The sequence below is a fragment of the Argentina silus genome, assembly GCF_951799395.1.
Source record: "Argentina silus genome assembly, chromosome: 3".
NCBI classification, from domain to species: Eukaryota; Metazoa; Chordata; class Actinopteri; order Argentiniformes; family Argentinidae; genus Argentina; species Argentina silus.
The window spans coordinates 14,850,099-14,871,770 of NC_139657.1; the positions used below are offsets into that span (position 1 = coordinate 14,850,099).

Below are 21,672 nucleotides of genomic sequence, written 5' to 3' on the forward strand. Positions count from 1 at the left end.
GATGAACGAGACGCAGATGATAAATACAGTCAAGCAGCACACTCCAGTGTTCCAGCTAATTGTCAAGCTAACTACGGGAAATTGTGGAAAACACACCATGTTTAACATTGAAATGTTCTAAGAAATGACACAAATTGCTTTGGGAGTTGCAATTGTGGTAAACATGAGTGATGTGTACAGTATAGCTACAGCCTAAGCACATTTCTAATTTGTCCCTATGGTAACATTCCAGACAGCAATTCAATTAGCTTTTATCTTGCAGGTTTTAAAGGCATTGCACATGGCTTTCTATGAAATACTTAACCTGAATTTAGCTTTGAGTACTGCTCTGGTTTAGCTGGATAAGGGGATGTTAAAGATTATATCTGAAACATTTTCACAGTCAAAAAAGTGAAAGACAAAAAGTGACTCAAGGCCAAAAAAATAGCCCAAGACAGAAAGAAATGGAGGGACCTTGTGGAGGTCTTATGTTCCACCTGAGGCGATGAGGCCTAAGTCAGTAAGTAAAACTCTGCTCACCAGGTACCATTGCTGGAAGAATTTGGGGTCTGAAGGCTCGGTGTAGATGTCCCTCTTCTTCCTCCTTCTCGCCACCTGCTGCTCTGCCCACCGAACCTGGAGAGGAAGTCACGCACGCACGCACGCACGCACAAACACACACACACACACAAACACAAACACATTAATTAGCGCTGGTAATGAAGTGACAATGAAAATAGTTATGCTCCCTCCCTCCCACATACATGTAGGCTTTCATGTTCACACCAACGCTCTGTGCATGGTTATGTGCTACAGACTGCAGACCGAGAGGCCCAGCTGTGTTAGCTAAATCGGTAACATCGAAGTACAAGACTAATGTGATTTATCTCATTCCTGAGACGGTGTGTGTCAGAGCTGTAGGCTAGGCTAATGTGCTGGAACCTTCCGCTAGACACGGGGGGACGGTCAGCAGCGTCTAACTCAGCCAGCCAGAACACTGACTGAAAGATGGAAGGAAAATTAAGAGACTGAAAAGTGTTTCCTAGCAGTCTGGACGTACACAAACACCCAACAAACAAAAAACAAGATAAACCCCAAAAAATTTAAAAACAAAACTGTTTCAGAAAGTCAGGGCACAAACCACTCTGACAAAACCTTCTATAATCCACTTTAGTTGTAAACTATCTGTCCATCTTAGCATCCTCATCCTGAGGGGTTTCCTGTCTCGGAGAAGAGAGGCACTTTTCATTCTGGCCTTGTCTTCTAATGCAGTACGGTTACCATCGCGCTGGTAGACAGAGCGTCTGTCCTCCAATCCTGATCTCCATCTCCCTGGCTTATGGAGAGAAGAGATACATAAACCATAACGCCTCCACGCCTGGAGACACTCTGCACCGGGTGACAGCTACTGACAAACTCCACAGAGAGGGAAGTAGAGAGAGCGAAAGGGAAGGGGAGAGAGAGAGAGAGAGAGAAAGAGAAGAAAGAAAGCAAGAGAAAAAAGCAGCAAATTTCCCCCCTAAGTACGCAATAAATAACACTGTGGTTTGTTAAAACCAAATAAAAGAAAACACCAGAAAACAAATCGATTCTTTCCCTCACAAAGTGAGGAGAGGAGAAGACAAACAGCCAGTCCTTGATTTAATGGTGAGGCTTATGCAGCTGCCAATGTCATCTTTTCACTGTGAGATTATTCAAAATGGACGGTGATAAGCATTGCGTTAGCATTAGCGAGGCAGGGCTGAAGATAGAAGACAATAGAAGTAATATGAGAGACACGGCTGGATTAAAGAGAGAGGAGCTTGCTAAATCTTAACATGCACTAATTTCCATAATCCAAATGCTGCCATTGTTTTCACTGCTGTTATGTTCTTGCCAGTTTACTGTATAGAACACTTGTAAATATTATGCCAGGTTTAGCAAAGACACGCATTCAGGTGTAATGTTGGTATATAACTAGACCTTGGCAGTCGATGTAATAATAGTCTACCAAACGTTGTCATACAGTATATTGTAGTAACTAACGATGATCATAATAGAATGTCCCAATATGATGTATACATGTAACAACCGTGGAAGAAACAGTATGTCAACCCGGCACAGCTTAATAGAATACTGTCTTTACTGTCTTTACTGTCCACTTTGTTGTTGTTTGACTGGCTGCACTGGTTCCCTCGATGCACATACAAGAACTCCAGTGATGATAGTCAAAGGGGTTGCTATTTATTGCTACCCAACAAGCCCTTAAGGTTCTGGGGGGTACAAGCCCGAACTCAGTAATATATTCAAACACTAAATGATCTAGTAACAGTATTTCATACATCAACATGCAACCTAGTACAGGAGCTGGTACAGCCAGTACAGTAAGATGCTAGCTCTACGAAGCTCTCAAGCTAGCAACTTAACCTCGACTCTTATCATAGTCTGCGATCAATATAAACATTCTACACAAACAAGGTCCATGTCATGTCAACTAGAATACATACACAAACACCTGAAATGCTACCAAATAGAATACAAATTAGGAATTCCTCTCAGAAAGCAGTAAAATCACAGTAGGCACTCATGGGGGATACAAGCTGCCACTAACTAAAAACAGCTTGGTATAAGACTGTTTAAAACAGCTTGGTAAAAAGGCACATTGCATGTGTCATCAGACAACCTCAACCTGAGGAACAGGTTTGTCTAAGGAGGGAACCTATACCATAGGGTTGCCACCACCTGTACCAATATTTAGGCCACACATGAACCCATCTACAGCTATTTACAGCTTTGACTACTCTACCAGCTCTGATGCGAATAACACTGTCTTCTGCCTGGGGTTCTAGGTATGGTTGGGGCCCTATTTGTGCAATAACAGGCTCTGTTACACTAGCTCTGGGTCATTTTCTCTACCATCAGGGCTGGGCTCATTTGAGTTTGCATTAAGTGAGTCTCTGTTTTCTCTTTCTCCATCTCTGGGGTTTGCCTCCTCTCCATCTGGGAGGGGCTGATTATATTGACCTCTTTCCTCCTCTTGAATTCCTCCCTCCATAAAAATCTTCGCTTCTCCCATCATCCATGTCTGACACTGCCATGTCAATAGTCTGCAGTCCCTGGTCCTAGACTCCACATCTACTGGTAGTATCCAGGGGCAGGAAGTTGGTGAGCATAATAAGGTTTCGATGGACTGTCTTTTCCTCCTCAGCTCCTATCTTCCTGATGCAGTACACTGCGAGCTTTGGATCCTTCCAGACTTTATATCTCTCCCCCTCTTCATCTGTCAGCAAGCTTCTTTTTCCTTCTCTGCGACTTGTTGGCCAGGAGAACAAGGTCACCTACTGAAACAGGAAAGCGCCTGATCTTTTTGTTGAACTGCTGTTTCCAATGTGACCGCTCCCTAATGGGGTACCTCTAGGCGGTCTCCATGGACTCCATGGTCTTGCCTTATTTCTGACACGTAGGAGCCACACTCGTCTCTCAGGGCTGACTTGAACATGACATTCCACTCTCAGACGGGGGAGTCTACGGAACATAAGATAGAAGGGGACGTAGCCAGTTGTCTCGTGGTTTGTGCAGTTGTAGGAGAAGGTCAATGCATTTATCATCTTGGGCCACTTATGTTTCTCAAGGGGCAAGCTCCAAACGTAACATGTTCAGAGCCCCTAGTCACCCGACTATCTGGGATTTAGCATAAATATAACCAAATTTGCCCTATAATATTGGTAGCCTGAGATGGAGAGCATCACATTTCTTTATGCTGGTGATATTGCGCGACACGCACACACACTGCCTCAATTGGCAGCTCCACCGCTCTGGTTCCTCACATGCCAAGCCGTGTGTGTGCCCCATGGCCATGTCTTGCCTCAGGCTGCTGGAGTGAATCTGCCCTGGAGACAAGCTGGTTTCGGCCTCAGCCTTCATCTTGCTTTCCTGTGATCTGGTCACAGGTGCCTGGGGGGGTTCCTCAGTGTGTTTACCAGGCCAGGGCTGACCACATAAGCTGAGAGGTCAGGCATCAGGGTTGAAGGGCCACACACTGGCCATGACCCAGTGCATAAGACAGCAGTGTGAGCACTCAAGTTTAGCTAGGCTATGTCAAGCTCCTCAGGTATGGTATGGTTTAAGACTTTTGGAATGAGAGATTCTTAGTTTTACAGTACATAACTCTGTTTCTCCCTCCATGGTAATACTGGCAGCATGGAGACATGCTGTTGGTTGTTCCTGACTGCTCCCCCTGCCACTCTCTAGCTTGCTGTAAAGCCGGGTCCCTCACCGTGACCTTGTTCTTCACTACCTGTCTGTGATAAAAAGGATAGCCAACTTGAGTGTGAACTCTGCATTGGATTACATTGTCTCTGGGACTATACTGCCCTAGGCTATCCTGAATTGCATTCCATGTTTACTGTACGTCCAATATCAATAAATCAATATCCCACCAGAGATATTAAGACTGCCTCTGTCACCCACGATCTGGATCCTGCATCTGATCTCTCCATCTTATTGTTGCTGCAGTGATCCTAAAAGCTTCTCTTATTGCCGAGGGTCCAGAGGCCTGAGGCCTGGTCAAACCTGAGCAGCCCCAGGTTCCTCCTGTACTGGTGGATGCAGTGTGTGTGTGTGTGTGTGTGTGTGTGTGTGTATGCGTGTGTGTGTGTGTGTGTGTGTGTGTGTGTGTGTGTGTGTGCGTGCGTGCGTGCGTGCGTGCATGACCCCATCCTCAGCAGACAGCTGGACCAGGGCAGAGAGAGCTATAACCCAGCCCCTAATCTTGGCAGGGAGTGCGAGCTACAGATGGTTCACGCCTGTCTTCACTTTTTAACTGTGTCCCTTGTGCTCACCCTACCGCCAAGGTCATCTACCTCCATCCCTGTCCAGACAAAACAAGCCAGCCTGTACCAGCCTGGAACCCAGTGGCATATCAATTCAGTATTATAAATATACACCGTATAACTAGACACGAACTGCACATAATTAGTTTAGGGTAAAGATGAGTTAGCTGGCTGAGCTAAGTGCTCAGTAATAACCAGCTGGCTAAGTGAAGCAGATTTTCAGGGAAAGAGCATGCTTGTGTAACAGATGGGGGGATGTCATGATTCCGCTGTCATTAACATGTAGATTCAAACAATGCTTCTACAAGGCTTGTCACAAAAAAAGAGAATGCAAACACAAAGACAGTTCCAGCTGTTGTTTGGGAGAATGTTAACATATTTATAACTCGAAAAAACCTGATGTTAGGTCAATGGGACATATGGATAGAGGTGTGCAAAGCCAAATCGCCATGTTTGCACCGAATTCTCCAAATGACGAGAAACTCTCTATGTTGAAATTGTCTTGGATGTTTAAGCGCCCAAAGTTGTGTAAAAGTGCAGAATATATTACCTGTGGTTCCTTCTGCAGTCGGATGTGAGTTCCTCTGTGGCCTGACAGAGACCTCTTCACCACCGCTCGATGCCTGAAGTGATAGTAATCACCAAACACCTACAGAGTGAGACACACACACAAAGAGAAAAAGACGTCACAGACATAACACACACACACACGCGCACACACTTCGCAGAGCAAGAGAGACAGACACATCCATTAAAACAGCGGTGCCGACAGAGTGACAGACATCTATTACAATACTTGCGGACGCACAAAGACACACTCATACATCTTCCATCCCGTGGAGAAAGACACTGTCAGAGACACGCGCTGTATATACATCACACACCTACACAGACGAAGACATCAATTACACGCGACTGGGGACGGACACATTCATCACAAATAATTAGACACATCCATTAGAGAACAAGCCGCACTTACAAAGCCACAGTGACACATCCCTCATACGCCTGTCACCCCGTATTACACACCAGTACTCGTAAAAGAGCTTTTAAGGGCATGAGGAGGAGAGATGGATACACTAACACCTTTCCTCTGCATAGTCGACTTCAGAGTGCAGTACCATCTCTACCTTGTCTACAGTGCCTGTCTGGCACTACTGGCACCTGGCTGTATGGTCCTCAATAAAAGATAGCGAAAGAAACTCGGAGAGACAAGAGGAGGAGGAGGTTGAGAAATATCCCCCCCCTTTCCAAACTCTACATATTCACAGGAGAGCGGCATCCATTTGAAAAGGGAAGTGGTCCAATCTGTACAGTAGTGCCGCTGGGAACTAGCTCACCTTCACAGGCCCAGTGGAGCGAGGGAAGAGGAGAAGAGGAGAGAGGGAGAGCAGGCGGGCTGTGACAGGCCGGCTGGGCAGAATAGATGTGTGCGAGGGAAGAGAACAGCAGACGCAGCAGGATGGAGGTTCTCTTGGGACTGCAGGGATTCTGCAGGCTGCTGCTATGTGCAATCAGACAGGGCTGCTGGAGATGACTGAGATGAAGCACAGCACTGCCTCTGAACGCACTGATCCAGCTACAGCGTATTTAAAGGCTTGTGTGTGTTCGTATAGGCTACACTGTCCGTGTGCCTGTGAATGTGGACATGAAGGAAATGCAGTACTGCTTCTGAGCAGGGAGAGACGGTCCAGCCCCACACTACTACGGTGTTAGTTTCAGGGTTATAGGCCTGGTCAGATATCTGTTTGTGATAATGTGCTTACTTACAGGCTATCAGTTTGCTAAGTCCTGGGCTACAACCAAGACACTGAGCAGAAAGACATCAGTATTATACTGGGCTTTCTGTAGGATACCTTTGCTTGCTGGAGATGTTATACAGTCTTTAGGTGAGTGTATGTGCGAGTGAGTGAGTGAGTGTGTGTGTGTGTGTGTGTGTCCATGAATGTGTCCCAACATGCACGAAGCATCCATCCAAATGGGAACGTGATAGCACGTTGATGCACACGTGTGAGTGTGTGAGTCATGCTCAGATGTGCGTTCAGAGGTGTGTGTGTGTCAGAGATGATAATTGAGTGCACTCTGCATTGTTGCTCATACTGCCACTTTGCTCAGTGTTGGCGTCAGAGAAATAGTGATAGTTACATCCCTCACTGAGCACTTGTATGAGACACACACACACACACACACACACACACACACACACACACACACACAGACAGACACCACCCTTAGAAACATGACTTCACGCTTGATAAACACACATAAAACACCCATACACATGCACACACTACTGCATTGGTAAACAAATACATGTATGGTTATGTGAGGGAATCAGTCAGTAGGACCATTGGGGTCCTAGACGGAGACGGTAGCAACGGTTATGTTTTTCCCCCCCAAACACAAACAATTTGCTTCCCCTTGTGTGTGTGTGTGTGTGTGTGTGTGTGTGTGTGTGTCTGGAGGGTTTATGAAAGAAACTGTTACTGCCCTCAGTACCTTACAGTTAAAGTACGGCCTGGGGAAAGATGTGTCTGAGAATATGGTGATGAAAATCATGGAGCCTTTCCTGGGCAAAGGAAAAAAATAACAACTTCTAATCTCCACATCTCCGCAAAAAACGGAACGATGAAAAAACCCATGAAAAAAACGACAGGAGATTTCCACCCTCGCAGCATGGGAGAGCTAGTGACCCTCACTCTTTGTATGTGTGTGTGCGAGCATGTTTGTATCTGGCACCTTATGAAAAAACTGTTATGCCCTCAGCATTGTCCATCGAAACCTTTATAGTACATTGTTTCAAGATGCATCCCGCATTCCCTGGCAAACAAGTTCATTGCAAAAAAAAAAACCTAACCATGAAAACGCGGGCGGGTGGTTTTGGCCCTCGCAGCACAGCAGAGCGACCCAGCAGAGAGTGGGCGATGAGAAGTGAAGTGACCCTCACTCTGGCATGCCCCACATTTGACCGCAAGTTGAAATACTTTCTCATTGTTTAAAAAAAAAAAAAAAAAAACTTTTACTGACTCATTTGATGTACAAATAGAATTTAAAAAATGGTGGTGTGTTGTTTTTACAGTATGTACAGTAACACACATTATGTCCGTTCAACATACCATATTCGATATGTAGCTCCAGGGGTGCAAACTTGTGAGGGGTGGAAAAGAATAGGGAATAACATTGCAGGAAAAAAAAACAACCTTGTAAACCAACCTTGTAAACCAACCTTGTATGGTGGTATGGGGGCATCCACCCCCGGGTGATTCATTGTTTTTACATTTCAACTTCTAAATGCAGTGTTCTGGTGCACTTCCATAGGAACATGGAGAAAAGTTCTACTGTATTATACCTTAATAAAAAGCCATACTCTCATAAGAATGTCAAATACAGCACACTTACGAGGGGATGGAAATCATTAATGAGTGTGGGGTAAAACAATTTAAGCAGAAGTGTTGCCAAAATCAAGGTTTTTAACAAAGTATACTGTATCCTACACATCACAAAACTGTAAAGGGTACATTCCATTCCTCTGTCCCTCACCAGACACACGTGCACACACACGCACACGCACACACTGGTGAGACTAACAGATGTCAAGCTCTTTCCCTGGCAGGGTCAAACCCAGAGAGTTCAGGGCATACAATCACAATTGAGGGCTTGGCGGGCTGGTGCTGGGCTAGGACATAGGGCTGAGATTGGAGGAGATTCATTATCAATTAATTTATTCAGTACTGCATATTAGAATAAACGTATTCGCCAAAAAGGGATGAAGAATAATCAGGGGCCTCATGCACCCAAATTATGCAGAGAAGTGGAGGAGGTGAACTCTCACCCTGCCGTGTCCTCTTAGCACCATTACTGGAGCCTAATGTTCTGTCTAAAACATGTTATGTTGTATTTTACAGAATGCAATGCTGGTTTACACCACATTGCTCCTGAAATAGGAACTTATTTTGTCTGTTATTGCTTCATGTTGTAATGTTGCTGCTGAAGTTACTGCAGCAGCTGTAAACGTATGCATTTAAACCACACCAGCCTGTATTCGGTTGACTTGATACATTTATCTTTAGTTTTTTTATAGGTCACGTTTATTTAACAATTTATTAATGGAATATTCAGTTAGAAGGTTATTTTACTTTGTAAGTCGCTCACCCAGTTATAACCTGACCAAAATGTAATCAAGAATGTTTGCTATATGTAGCTTTTTCCATTTGAAAATGTCACACAATAACATGCTGAATTATTACTTATGATGCATTGGCAGTCTGTGACAGTGCGTTCTCCTGACAAGACCCTGCCCTTCTGCCTGAATTTGCTTTTCCAAAATGTTCCGGATGTTTCTGGGCGTCTACCACTTGCTGTGGGCATGTAACCTGCAACTTGCTCATTGGTTACCTACTGCCTGAGCTGCAAGCAGGCATTTGTTAGTGCTGGAAGCCGAGCTGAAGCAACTCAAGCTTTGTGTGCAAGAATGTTTCTAACATGTATTCTTAGGATTTTTCCTAGTAAATGTCCTGTTTAGCATTACAGCCTTGTCTGAGTTTTGTTTGGGGAATGAGGGGATTTGTTTTTGGTTTAGAGAGAAGTTTGTACTGTGTATAGCCAGTCACGCAACAGAGTGTGCACCCTCTCCCTCGGTGACAGAAACAGCTAGGGTATCCGTGACAGGCTTTTCTATCACAGTATGAATGCACAGCTGCTGGTAAAACACCATTTTATGTGAAATGTGAGTGTCTCCGCTGGCTGGTTCATTTCCGTGTTCATGTTTCCGTGAACATTCCCAAACTAAATACCGACTGCATTTCAACCACACAGTTTGCATTGAGCAAGGGAAGGGAGAGAGGGAGAGAGGAGGAGACACTATTCTGAATCGTCATTGCAATTCCCATTGCAGTGAATAGAGGGCGCAATCCTGCATATGGTGCCTTCAACTATGATTACAGTATCATTCACAAACTAGCAAACATCAGCTAATTGAACGATGCATGCAGCACACCTGCTTGATCTTCTATGGTCTCGAGTCACAGGCTGCACCTTTTAATCCTGAGGTTCCCTCACAGCACGATGCGTGACACGTTTTCACACTTTCACTTTCAGGGCACACTGTCTGACACATCGTAGAGTAAATGGCGGGGGGAATGTCAAAGCGGACATCCGGTAAAGGAAATATAGCTTTGTTTTGATAAGTCGATTAAATGCTCAGACAGACAGGTGCTCAACAATTTTTATATCAGATCTACACAAATCACGCAGGTGACCTATTTTGGATTAAAAACAGGAGTTTCGCCAAAACAAGACTAGTTTGCATCCCTGAGCTTTTTAAAATACAAAATGTGGTATTCTAATGACTCCTGACTAAACACAACCAGTGCATTATAGTTGCATGGTGGTGATCAAATTGAATGACAACACTGATAACACTAATCCCCAGGCGTGACTCTGGAGGCTTTGGTTAGCAATGAGGGCCCGGAGGACGTAGTGTTAGAGGGGTTAGTGTGGTGTACTGTATGCTTGTGTATGTGTAGTAGGGTGGTTTAGTACAGTAGGCTCTCTGTGCAGGCCGGGGCGCAGGCTGCCTCTCCCCTTAGAGAGAGAGAGAGAGAGAGAGAGAGAGAGAAAGAGAGAGAGAGAGAGAGAGAAAGAAAGAGAGAGAGAGAGAGAAAGAGAGAGAAAGAGAGAGAGAGAGAGAGAGAGAGGAGGCTGATAATACAGCCTGAGTGTGAGTGCTGGTGACATCAGGCATACTTATCAAACGCTCCCTGTCAGCCTCAGAATGCTGCAAGGCATCAAAGAAACACCCGCTAGCTAGTGCAAGAATGCCCTGTTTCTCTCACTGCTTTCTGTCCCCTCTGCCTCTCCCACTCTTCCAATCTGTCTTTCTCGCTCTATATTGTTTCTCTTTGTCTCTACCTCCTCTCTTTCTATCTATTTTTCTCTCTGTCTCTCTCTCCCTGGCAGGGGAAGGCACAAACTAACTGATGCGTTTAGTTCTGGATGATCTCTATCAGATGTAGAAATATTATTCTGTTATGGTCCATCAGAGAGCACATGATAACTGTTATCTGTCTTGGTGATGGTCATAATCCCACGTGACTAAACTCAATGTCATGGCACGAGTCCCCTATGCTATCTTTTTCCTCACAGGTATGCTGGTCCCCAGCCCCCCACCCCAGTGTCTGTGACAGGGTCAATATTGGCCTGTGGGGATTGGCTCCAGTTCAGTGATGCTTGAAAGAGAAACTTAGCCTGCACTGGGCCCAGGGAAGTTATTTTATGGTGTGTGTGTGTGTGTGTGTGTGTGTGTGTGTGTGTTGGCTGGAGAGGTAGCTTTGGGGAGTTCGCCAGGGTCTTACTCGATAGCGTGGCTCATTCTGATGACCATAGTGGGATGGACTGTGACAGAGCCCCTGTCTTATACAAGCTCAGCCTATTCTCTGATGCCTGGACGAGAATGCGCAGCAGCACATCAAGTTTATTGGAGATGGCGTCAATCATGCCTATCTTTTAAGAAAAAACACTGGCCTCAATTGTTGGTTAGAGATAGCAATAGCAGCAATTCACTTTAACCACGATGCACTTTAATTCAGACCCTGTGATATACAAGTCCTCTTCCCCATACACTAAGGTAGCCTCCCCCCCTCCACACACACCCACACACCCACACACTCATCCAGGGTTGGAAATGTCAGATCCACAGCATGGCTCATTGATTGCCCCTCCACCCCTCCACCATTGCTGCGCTTTTTAGTGTGCATACCCCCACCCCCCACAGACACACACACATCTCTCCAAACGTCTCTGCTGAATTGCTCATTGATTGTCCCATTGTCGTTGTTCATGTGAATGCTAGCCCTGTCCCCCCTTTTCACACACACACAATCGCACGCATGCACGTGCACACACACGTGTGCACGCGCACACACACACACACACACACACAGACACACACAGACACACAGACACACACACACACAGACACACAGACACACAGACACAAAGACACAGACAGAGAGGATAGGTGCAGTGGGTTAATCAAACAGCCATAGAGAAACCTCAGCAACACTGGCCTGCTGACTGAGAGACTAATTAAAGCTGAAACTCTGGGGGTCTGCTCAGAAAGAGGTGCTCATTATTCACTTTGAAATAGAGACTAATTATTTGTTGGCACCTGAGAGTTCAGTCTGCGTGTTCCATGTCTGGCTTCATGTCTGCTCAGGAAACCTGTTGATGTTGAGGTCGAGTTTATACAAGAAAAAGCTCTTAATTAAATTACCTGGTAAAATATACTTTTGTTAGCTGACATGAAGAAGAGCATTTCACTGTCGACAGAAAAACAAGGGCCATTTTCAAATGTGTGGTTAATAAGGTGAAATACTGAATCAACAACACAGGAAGGTGATGCAAGCGTGTGAGGTACGCCTTTTGATGCCTTTAAATGCTGTGTTTGGCTTTGGCCCCATCTTAATGCTGGGGGAGGGGAGAGGAATAGAGGAACAGCACCACACTCACCAAAGCCTCATCATCCCTCACTATGTGACCAAGTCTTGATGACAGTAACCCCCCCCCCCCACACACACACACACACACACACACACACACACCACAAACACACACACAGCCAAGCTTAGAATACCATAACACAGATCGCCTATAAAGAGAAAGAGAGAGAGAGAGAGAGAGAGAGAGAGAGAGAGAGATTGGAAATAATCTACTCTCTGCCTTTTTAATTCAAAGTGCTCCCACTGGTAGGAATCTTAAGTCTTAAATCCATCGCTGGGGTGGATAAAATATGCTAACTACATTACACTGAATTTTCACCCTGCTTTGCTGGAGCATTGAATATTCATTGGAGTCTGGGGAGTTGGCTCTATTCCCCCCCCCCCCCCCCCCCCCCCCACACACACACACACACACACACGCACACCCACCAACTCAGCAGTTGGTCTATTCTATTCCTCACATGAGTAGCATTGGTGATCATACTCTACATCTCTACTCTAATGTTACAAAAAGCGTAATGGTCTACCACGGGGGGAGGAGAGGAGGGGATAAAGGCTACTCTCTCTAATTCCCTCTAAAATCACTCAGAGAGAGAGAGAGAGAGAGAGAGAGAGAGAGAGAGAGAGAGAGGCTAGCGCCTCACATTGGCATATGAAACAGAATCTCTACCGCTCCGATCCACAGGGGGGCTTCTCTTCTGTCCATCCCACCCCCCAAGAACAAGCCAGAAGAGAAGACAGAGAACACCTGATAAACGCTCAGATACTGTTGCTAGGCACTAACAAAGATGTTCAGAAGAAGTACGCTGTTTGAGATTGCGCAAGCAAGCTGATGTGACGGCTTTAGAAAAGTAAATCACATACATCTTTGAACACAGATGTGGATGAAAGGAAACACAAACGGAATATAATCACCCTCCTAACCGCTCTCTAGATTTAACCGTTTATGGAAATGAGTTGTCACCTTGAGAGACTGAGCAATATAAATGCAACGTGGTGTTATGAAACAACTGTCCCTCAGACACGTCCTGGTGGGGGGACGCTAGGTTATATCAGTCTCTAGGGCAATGCTGTGTGTGTCACTACCTCAACAGTGCAGTAGATGCCTGAGGGCACCATTTTGCCTCGATGCAATGTCATGACAGTTTCAAAACTATTTTTGATGTGAACAGTACAGTTTGCACGCGTTGATCCAGCCTCACTACCGACAATCTCTCTCTCTCTCTCTCTCTCTCTCTCTCTCTCTCAAACTACTGCAAGGACCGAGTCAATGGCTACATCTCATTACTCATCCCAATACTCATTGTCGCCTTCCCTTCATGACCGTCACCTTCCCTTTATTACCATTGATACATAAAAGAACTGGATTGGACTCGAGGCTTGTCATTGATACATCACATCACAATCATGATTAGACTTGAATAAGACAATTCCAATCTCACCAATGCTCTTTTTTTTCATCGAAATGAGGAGCTGAATCCTTGTTAGTACGGTAACTATAGCCCATGAAAAATCAATAGAACGGCACACACAGAGCTGTCCTATTGGTTTTTCATCGACTTGAGTAAGTCCACCAATCCAGGGATTGCAGGTGAGATTGCAACACTGAGCCTCTGTTGACTCATCTCTTGCGAGCTAAACGTCTAGTGAATTAAAAGAGTGTATGGCCATGATGATGATGAACTACTCAAAGGAGAAGAGGAAAATGTCCTCTCCCCAAATGCCCTTCACTTCAATAACACAGGAAGCTCACACAGCTTGGGGAAATGGAAGCTGTCAGCACCTACAAATACACTCGGGAAGTGAAATGACACACCTACAGTATACAACACAGATACACACACACACACACACACACACACACACACACACACACAAAAAAAACACACACACAAGCACGCACAAAGGCACGCACGCACGCACGCACACACGCACGCACGCACACACATACACACCCACACACCCACACACACACCTCTAAACATCTCTCTCCCTCTCTGTGTGGCAGGGTCAGTAAAGTAGACCTCTGCAGGCAGGCTAGCCATCCCCTCCAGCTTGTACCTCAGACAGTGGGCTGTTAATGGGATGCTGAGGCTCATAAATGATTCATGGGTGGTTTCACCACCCCAGTACTGTGCTGCCTGCCTTTTCCACATCACGTATCCCAGGGTCCCCTGTGGCAGGAGAGTGGCCACCCAGCTCAGTCACTATGGCCTTCTGGGAACAGAGGTAATGAGATCCATGTTCGTTAGCATTTAGCACTCGTCACTTCAATTCCACTAAACTGGATCAATCTCTGTGCCATGCATATCGTATCTCAATGATCAGGTTTAATCTATCTTAATCTAGCTTCAACTCCTGCAGCAGCGTCTGATACTGGGCCTCATGTCTCCTGACACATCTCAACATTGAGATGCTATATAAATGCCATAAAGCCAAATATAGGCCAAGCCTAAACTAAAAAAAGACATATGCGAGCAATATCTGAGCTTGTCTGTTATACACATAAAGTCTGTCCAGTCCCATGTTGTATGTTTGTCACAATACAACTTAAAATATGTTATTTATATCCTTAACATCCTATAACATGACTCTACAATGCACAGAACAGAAGAATGTCATGAGTTCCTAGGAACCGTTTAGGCACACTTCTATAGCACTATTTAAGACCTCACAGGTTTGTCACAAGACCAGTATCCCTTGCCCTCACTCCATCAAGATAATGTTACAGGACATCACCACACACACACACACACACACACACACACACACACACACACACACACACACACACACACACACACACACACACACACACACACACACACACACACACACACACACACACACACACACACACACACACACACACACACACACACACACACACACACACAGGTCCCAGCAGGAGTAATCCAGACCCCCCAGGATGAGCAGCACAACATCCAGACAGGCCTCAGAGATCAAGCAGTTTTTCTAGAAGATGAGAACCTCAAAGTCTGTGGCTCCCTCTGTTCCCTTCCCCAGAGAGGGAGAGGAAAAAAGAGAGGAAGAGAGGGGGAGAGAGAGGGAGAGAGAGGTGGGAGGCCTCTACAGAGCCAGGGCTATGGGTCCAGTGTCCCGGTTGTAAGAGAGGAGAGGACGAGGGGGATTGGTTCCTTTGAAACAGGCCTCTTTGAAATGGCGCAGGCATCAGAGCCCTGTGAGAGCAGCACAGGCTCGTAGAGTCTCCATGTAACAAGGAAAAGGTTTTTTGCAGGCTCCTATGCCTAGAATGGCCTGATATAAACCCGGAACAAGAGCTGGCCCTCTGCTCAAAGCTGATGGGAGAAATGCAAAGCAAATCGACCATGCTACATGACACATGCCAGCCTACACACATACACAGGCAGACACACAGTATACACATGGCCTACACAAGCATGGCACACCCACACACGCAGTACACAGACACATGATAGCGTGCACACATGCGCACACACACACACACACGGCCATGCCAGCTTCCAGCCGTTAAGCCTCACCACCGGCATCAAACTAAAAAGGCAAGCTTATCTGGAATGACATTCAGCCATGTCAGGTATCCTTTGTTACAGTGCTATTTAAGGAGAGATGTCCCATGGCTCCAAAGGGCATGACATTTACAACCGTTAGATTTTTTTCCGTGCTCTGTGTGATCACCACAGCCAAGTCGCTAAAGAGGTCTCTAACGGCTCTCATCACAACAAACATAAGAGAGACCAGAAAGTAGCGGGGGAAAGAGTGGAGCTAAATGGAGTATGATTTGAACAGTTCCTGATTCCATATGTATATGAGAAAAATGTAGAGCTACATTACTCATTTCAGAATGTTTACGAGGACTCATTAGAGTGCTCCATTCACTGCATGGAGCACGAAATGAATGTGGGATGAGCATTAAAACCAAAACTACCACTCGTTTAATATCTGTTATCTGTGTGTGTGAAGGTGGCAGCCAAGGAAATCTAACAGCAGTCTCATGCACAATCCCATGACAGTCCTCATAACAATGATGAATGGCTGGTGCCCTCTGTTAGGCTACATCACATGACTAACTCCTCCGAGAGAAATAGGGCCTAAGCAGTGAAGTACAGTCTACAATCTAAATATCTTAGTCTACTGTGTTTCTTCTGCTCAGATAAGAGCATTCTAGAAAGACTTGTCTGAAAAGGTTGAAACTTATCTACAAAACAAAAACAAACAAACAAAAAACTTGCAACCACTGCTTGAATCACCGTTCCTTGATATGGACTCGGCAACATTGTTTACATTTGTGGAAATTGTTGTTGTCTTTTGAATAGAACATTTAAAAAAAATGAAAGAGAGTCACTTTCTATTTTCATCCATATGGCCATGACTTTGTTGTTTGCCCAGAGGCTTGAGGGAAACAATTTCCTAGGACAGGAACTTCCTTAATCATATTTGTTGTGAAGCCATTTGTAGCTATCTGAGGGTTGGTTATATAAGAGGCTTTGTGGACCGTCATAGTAGTAGGCCTTCTCTGTGAGATATAAGCATATTTCCTTTTAGTCCAGTATGAAGCTGATTCCCAGCTTTCAATTTGTCTTATTTTACACATCCTATTATCTCTAAATAGATGAGCGAGAGAATGCATTGTGTGATTTACAAGAAAATAGCCTCCCTGCAGCTTAAGTGACACTGTGGCTACACTAAACAAACAATACACAAAGAAGGAAGTCAATACTGCTGCCGCACTTCCTCTGAACATCCAGTAAACAAGGGTGGTGAACCTGGAAAGTTAACCTCATGCATGCCTTCCTAGCACGCCCCTTTGTTTAAGGAAGGTGACTGACACAAGACGAGGAAGTCACAGGAAGAGAGAGAGAGATGTTTTATCACTTTGCAAGGACTGATTGACGAGAAACCATAAGTAAGTAAGTGCCCAATGGGACAACGCCAACTTAAAGACAGCAATTAAGGGGGCCAGGTTGTAAGCAATGTCAAACGTAAGCACATATGGTACAGAGGAGGTGAATCATGTTTTTTTTCACGTATTTAACGATAGCAGATGTTGGACCAAGCTCTCTGTTAGAAAAGCAATTAATAATTCTCTCTACTACTCTTCAGCATGACCTCACACCTGTATAAGCTTTAATTCTCTCTTGTGGTAGGAGACTTGGGAATTGCAGTTAAACACATGAAGAAGAATACAAGCGATGTTGCTTTCCTTTTATCAGGAATGATGAAAGCAGCCTCATCCCATGAGAAACAAAGGTCTCCCTGAACAGACACATGAGTGGACCTGTTTCATCTCCGGAGATAGAGAGTAGAAAGTGGGGTTAGAGTCTTTGGGGAAGGAAGAGCTACTTGAGGTAAAGGCTTGATGTGAATACAGGAAGAACAGAGGAGAGAGTCTTGCGGTCATTGTTATCTATGAATGCATTCAGTCCTCTATTTACTCAGTGGAACATTAGCATTGTTCTCTGTGATGTTCATCCTGTGATGTTCATCCATCCAAGGTCTAAATATTTCCATCCTAGAACTGGCCAGGCTAAAACAATTGGGGTAATCTACTCCCGTGCCCCCTCAACTCAGCAGGCCTTCATTCTTGACCTTCAGCATGGTTTTACAGGGATAGTTTCCCCCCCACCATTGTCTTTTGTAACAATCGATGATCTGAGAGTCTTTGACTTCGAGAAGGGCTTATCATTGGATTTTATTTGTATATGTTATATTATATTTTATCTCACATCATTGCTTTCAGGGCGACCTATTAGTGGTCAGAGGTTTCCACAGAATTAGTCAAAACTACTGTGCACCTCAGACTTCAGGCTTGGAACGATCTTCAGAGTAGACTGAGGTTTGTCCCACAAAGTCGTTTTAAGGCCTTGGTTAGGGACCAGCTCACAGAGGCATGCCCTTGTTTTGATTAATTATTGTGTGTATTTTGCTGTGTTGTATATTCAATGTGTTGTTGTCCCCTGCGATCAGGGAGGGGACTGTGGATCTGTCTCTGACCATTCTTATGTTTGGATGTCCGTCTGTTCGTATGTCACACGTGATATCTCAGACACCGCGGGGACAATTTTGACGAAACTTGGGTGAATGATGCTTCTTGCCAAAGGGACCTGGCATTTAAAACATTACACTGAATGGCCCTAGGGGGGTGCTATAGTAAACAACTGAAATTCCATATAGAAGCATATCTTCTGTCCCGTTTGAGCTATATTCAGGAAATGTGGTAAATATTTCCAGCTCCTCATGAACAGTTTCTCATAAGGACCTATAAGCTACGCCCATTAAATTTGATTAGGACATATTCTCTCTCTCATTAATCTACAAAACATACCTTTGAATACTTATCACCAATTCACCCAAGGAGGGGCGCTACATAATTCGTGGGGAACAACATGTTTACCGTTTGCTTGTTTTGTAATTTTATTTATAGGTGGACAGGGTGCACCTGCAAAATAAATAAATAAAGGTTAAATAAATCAATCATTTTGGCTGTTTTCATTGTACCAATGAATAATCAGTGTCATGACTCCTTTCAGAGCAATATAACATCAAATACTTGGAGAAGAAACTTTTGAAGCTGTCTCTTTAAGCTTTGGATGACTGCTCAAGCAGTATTTTTTTCATATGATTTCATAAAATAATAAAACTGTAAAGGCGTTGAGAGATATTCTTAGTCTGTGTGCGTCCTTGAACATGAACAGTACCTCGACAAGGCAGCAACTCTCCCTGCATAATGTAGACTGAGAATGATCCAGCAGCATCGCAACTAATGCAACACCCTCACTCAGAATGAGTTAGCAGCAGCCAAAAGCATTACCAGCAAACACACACACACACACACACACACACACACACACACACACACACACACACACACACACACACACACACACACACACACACACACACACACACACACACACACACACACACACACACGTACGTTAATGAATTGTTTCATCACCCAAACACCTCTCTCTGTTAATTAAAACAAACACACAGCACTTCAGGAACTGCTTCATCAACTAGTCTAACTCAATTGAAAAGTAGGCCTCCATAACACAAACAGCATCAACAAGTTACTGTTTGACCCATCATTACACCAATATCACACACTTTCTAAAGAACATATATCCGCCCAGGCAGATGATGTGCCATAATATAACTAAGAGGTTACTGATGAGAAACTTGTGAAGTTTGGAGAAGCAGGATAAGTCAGACCCTCTCCACACTATAAAACTCCATTACTCTCTCCATCAATAACCAATCTCACCAGCCTCCCCCTCCAGACTCCTCCAGCATCATACTGTAACCTTAGCCAGCGTAAACCGCACTGATATTTCACATTCCCTGTCTGTCCTGTCCGTGATGATGGTATCAACCTGGTATCGACCAGACTGTATGCCGTACACTTCAGAGGAGAAGCTGATATCGCCGGCCAGCAGCACCAGAGTCTCTCTGACCTTTTACTCCTCCGTTCCATTTCCCTCAAAACGTCCTACAACTTAGCGGCGGCAGAAAAGTACAACCCGTTCCACAGAACTTTATACTTTGGCATCATCCTTCTTCCCCTTCTAGCATGTACTGTAAAAAGGGATTTCATGGCCCTAAAGCCAAACACTGTTTGGCGCAGCAGAGCGGTGTGTGTGTGTGTGTGTGTGTGTGTGTGTGTGTCTCATAGCCCACTTGGAGCCCTTCTCTGTGGGCAGGATCAGGGATGAGCTCCCAGAGATGGCTGTAAGCCTCAAAGGGGAGCTGGATGTGTTTTTTCCCCAGACAGATCAGTGAGGCTTGGAGAGGAGATGGTCTGTGTTTGGTGCTCTGCCCACTAAGCAGGACTGGGACTGGAGCCGCCTTGCCTCGGCCGGGCCAGCACATTGCTATGCTACTCTCGTCTCTTCTCATCCCATCTCGAACACACAGGCCAGGACCATCCCTAGACTACAGCAACACATACAGTAGGTCTGATGCATTCACCTACTGTAGTTAAAGTGAGCAAGTGTGGGTGGTTGGGGAGAGTTGGAGGTGTCAAAGAGAGAGAGAAAGAGCTTTGAACACAGGGGTGGGGGTCACTTGAGCCCCTGAGACCAACATGTACAGTAGGAGCTAAACATGCATCATCATCTGCATCTCTCTGGAGACAGACAAGAGGCAGACTCTCTGCAGAGGGTAGAGTTCCATCTTGCATCTCTACAGCCGGGCGGGAAGCGGTGAGTCGATAACCTGCAGAGCGTCTGAAGTGGACACGCTGAAAAAGCTTCTATTGGAGACAAAAAATAAAAAAAGAGAGCTGAATGAAAGCAGACAGCCCTCACGCACGACTGGCTCTATGTCTCGGAGAAACAAGAGTACAGTCCAATAAGCTTAATCCTCCCTTCCACACTTCACTGGTCCATACAGGTTAACCCATGTGTCACACCATCACCTGACTTCCCAGTCACCCCCCTGCCCCCCTCTTCCTCCTTCCCGACTAATCTCCTCCGAAGTCTTGACTCAAATCTGCCCATTTACAATCAGTTCACTACAAACTCAGACAAGACTAAGTTCTTAGAGGTCAGGTACATTGTGAAATGTCTTTTTGAGTGCATTTTGAGTAACGATTTCTGGAACGCTGGCACAGTGTCAAGCCATTACTGGAGCCATTTGAAACAAATAAAAGTCTGTGGCTGCAGGCTCCTTATAATGAAGTGATGCATTTAAATGAGAGACAGCACTCGGATGGAGGAGGGCACTTCATTCACATCAGTAAACACTGAATCCGTGGAGACACTGAGGAGAGGGAGAGGAGAGAGAGAGAGAGGGGACTAGACCTGAGGACCTGCACAGAAACTGGATTAGATGAGATGAGAGGGGGGGAGGCACACTTGCGGGAGCCTCAGAGGTAATCATGATGTAGGCGGCGATAGATGAATAGAAGAGGTGGAAATGTGTGGAAGTTATACCGGTACGGAGAATGTGTGATAGGTTAGGGTTAGGAGGTGGAGGATGTACATGGAGGAGGAAGTCATGAGAGAATGAAGGAGGTTTGTGTATACAGCCTAGAGTGCAAAATGATAGGTAGTCAGGGAGTGAGAGAGGATGGAGAGAAGAGAGAATAAGGTAATGCTAGGTGTAAGGAAATAAAGCCAGGGGGAGGGAGATATTTAAGTGCCACGTGGCTTAGAGACTGATTGTATTCATCACAAAATGAAAGGCTGGCTGTTTACTGTGAGGAAAAACCTGACCCGCCACATGGGACTCAATCTGATGAAAATTGTACTGACAATTTTCTCCATGGCAACTCGGTGCCAAAGCGCGTGTGTGTGTGGTGGAGTGTGCCAGAAGGCTGCTAATCGTGTGGGCTTTAGTGTATGGCTCTGAGCAGGAGGAGAGGGCTAAAACAAACC

At 45.2% G+C, this 21,672-nt stretch overlaps 1 protein-coding gene across 3 annotated transcripts in view; it reads right to left on the minus strand.

Moving 5' to 3' along the window:
• The window catches only part of furinb (furin (paired basic amino acid cleaving enzyme) b), a 57,353-nt gene that overhangs the window by 26,137 nt on the left and 9,544 nt on the right, over positions 1–21,672 (minus strand). For all 3 annotated transcript variants that reach the window (XM_083667220.1, XM_083667219.1, XM_083667218.1), the window contains exons 3-4: positions 5,341–5,439; positions 520–615 (exon numbers count right to left, since the gene is read on the minus strand). In XM_083667220.1, coding sequence (XP_083523346.1) covers positions 520–615; positions 5,341–5,439 — 195 coding nt within the window. The remainder of the gene's footprint in view (positions 1–519; positions 616–5,340; positions 5,440–21,672) is intronic.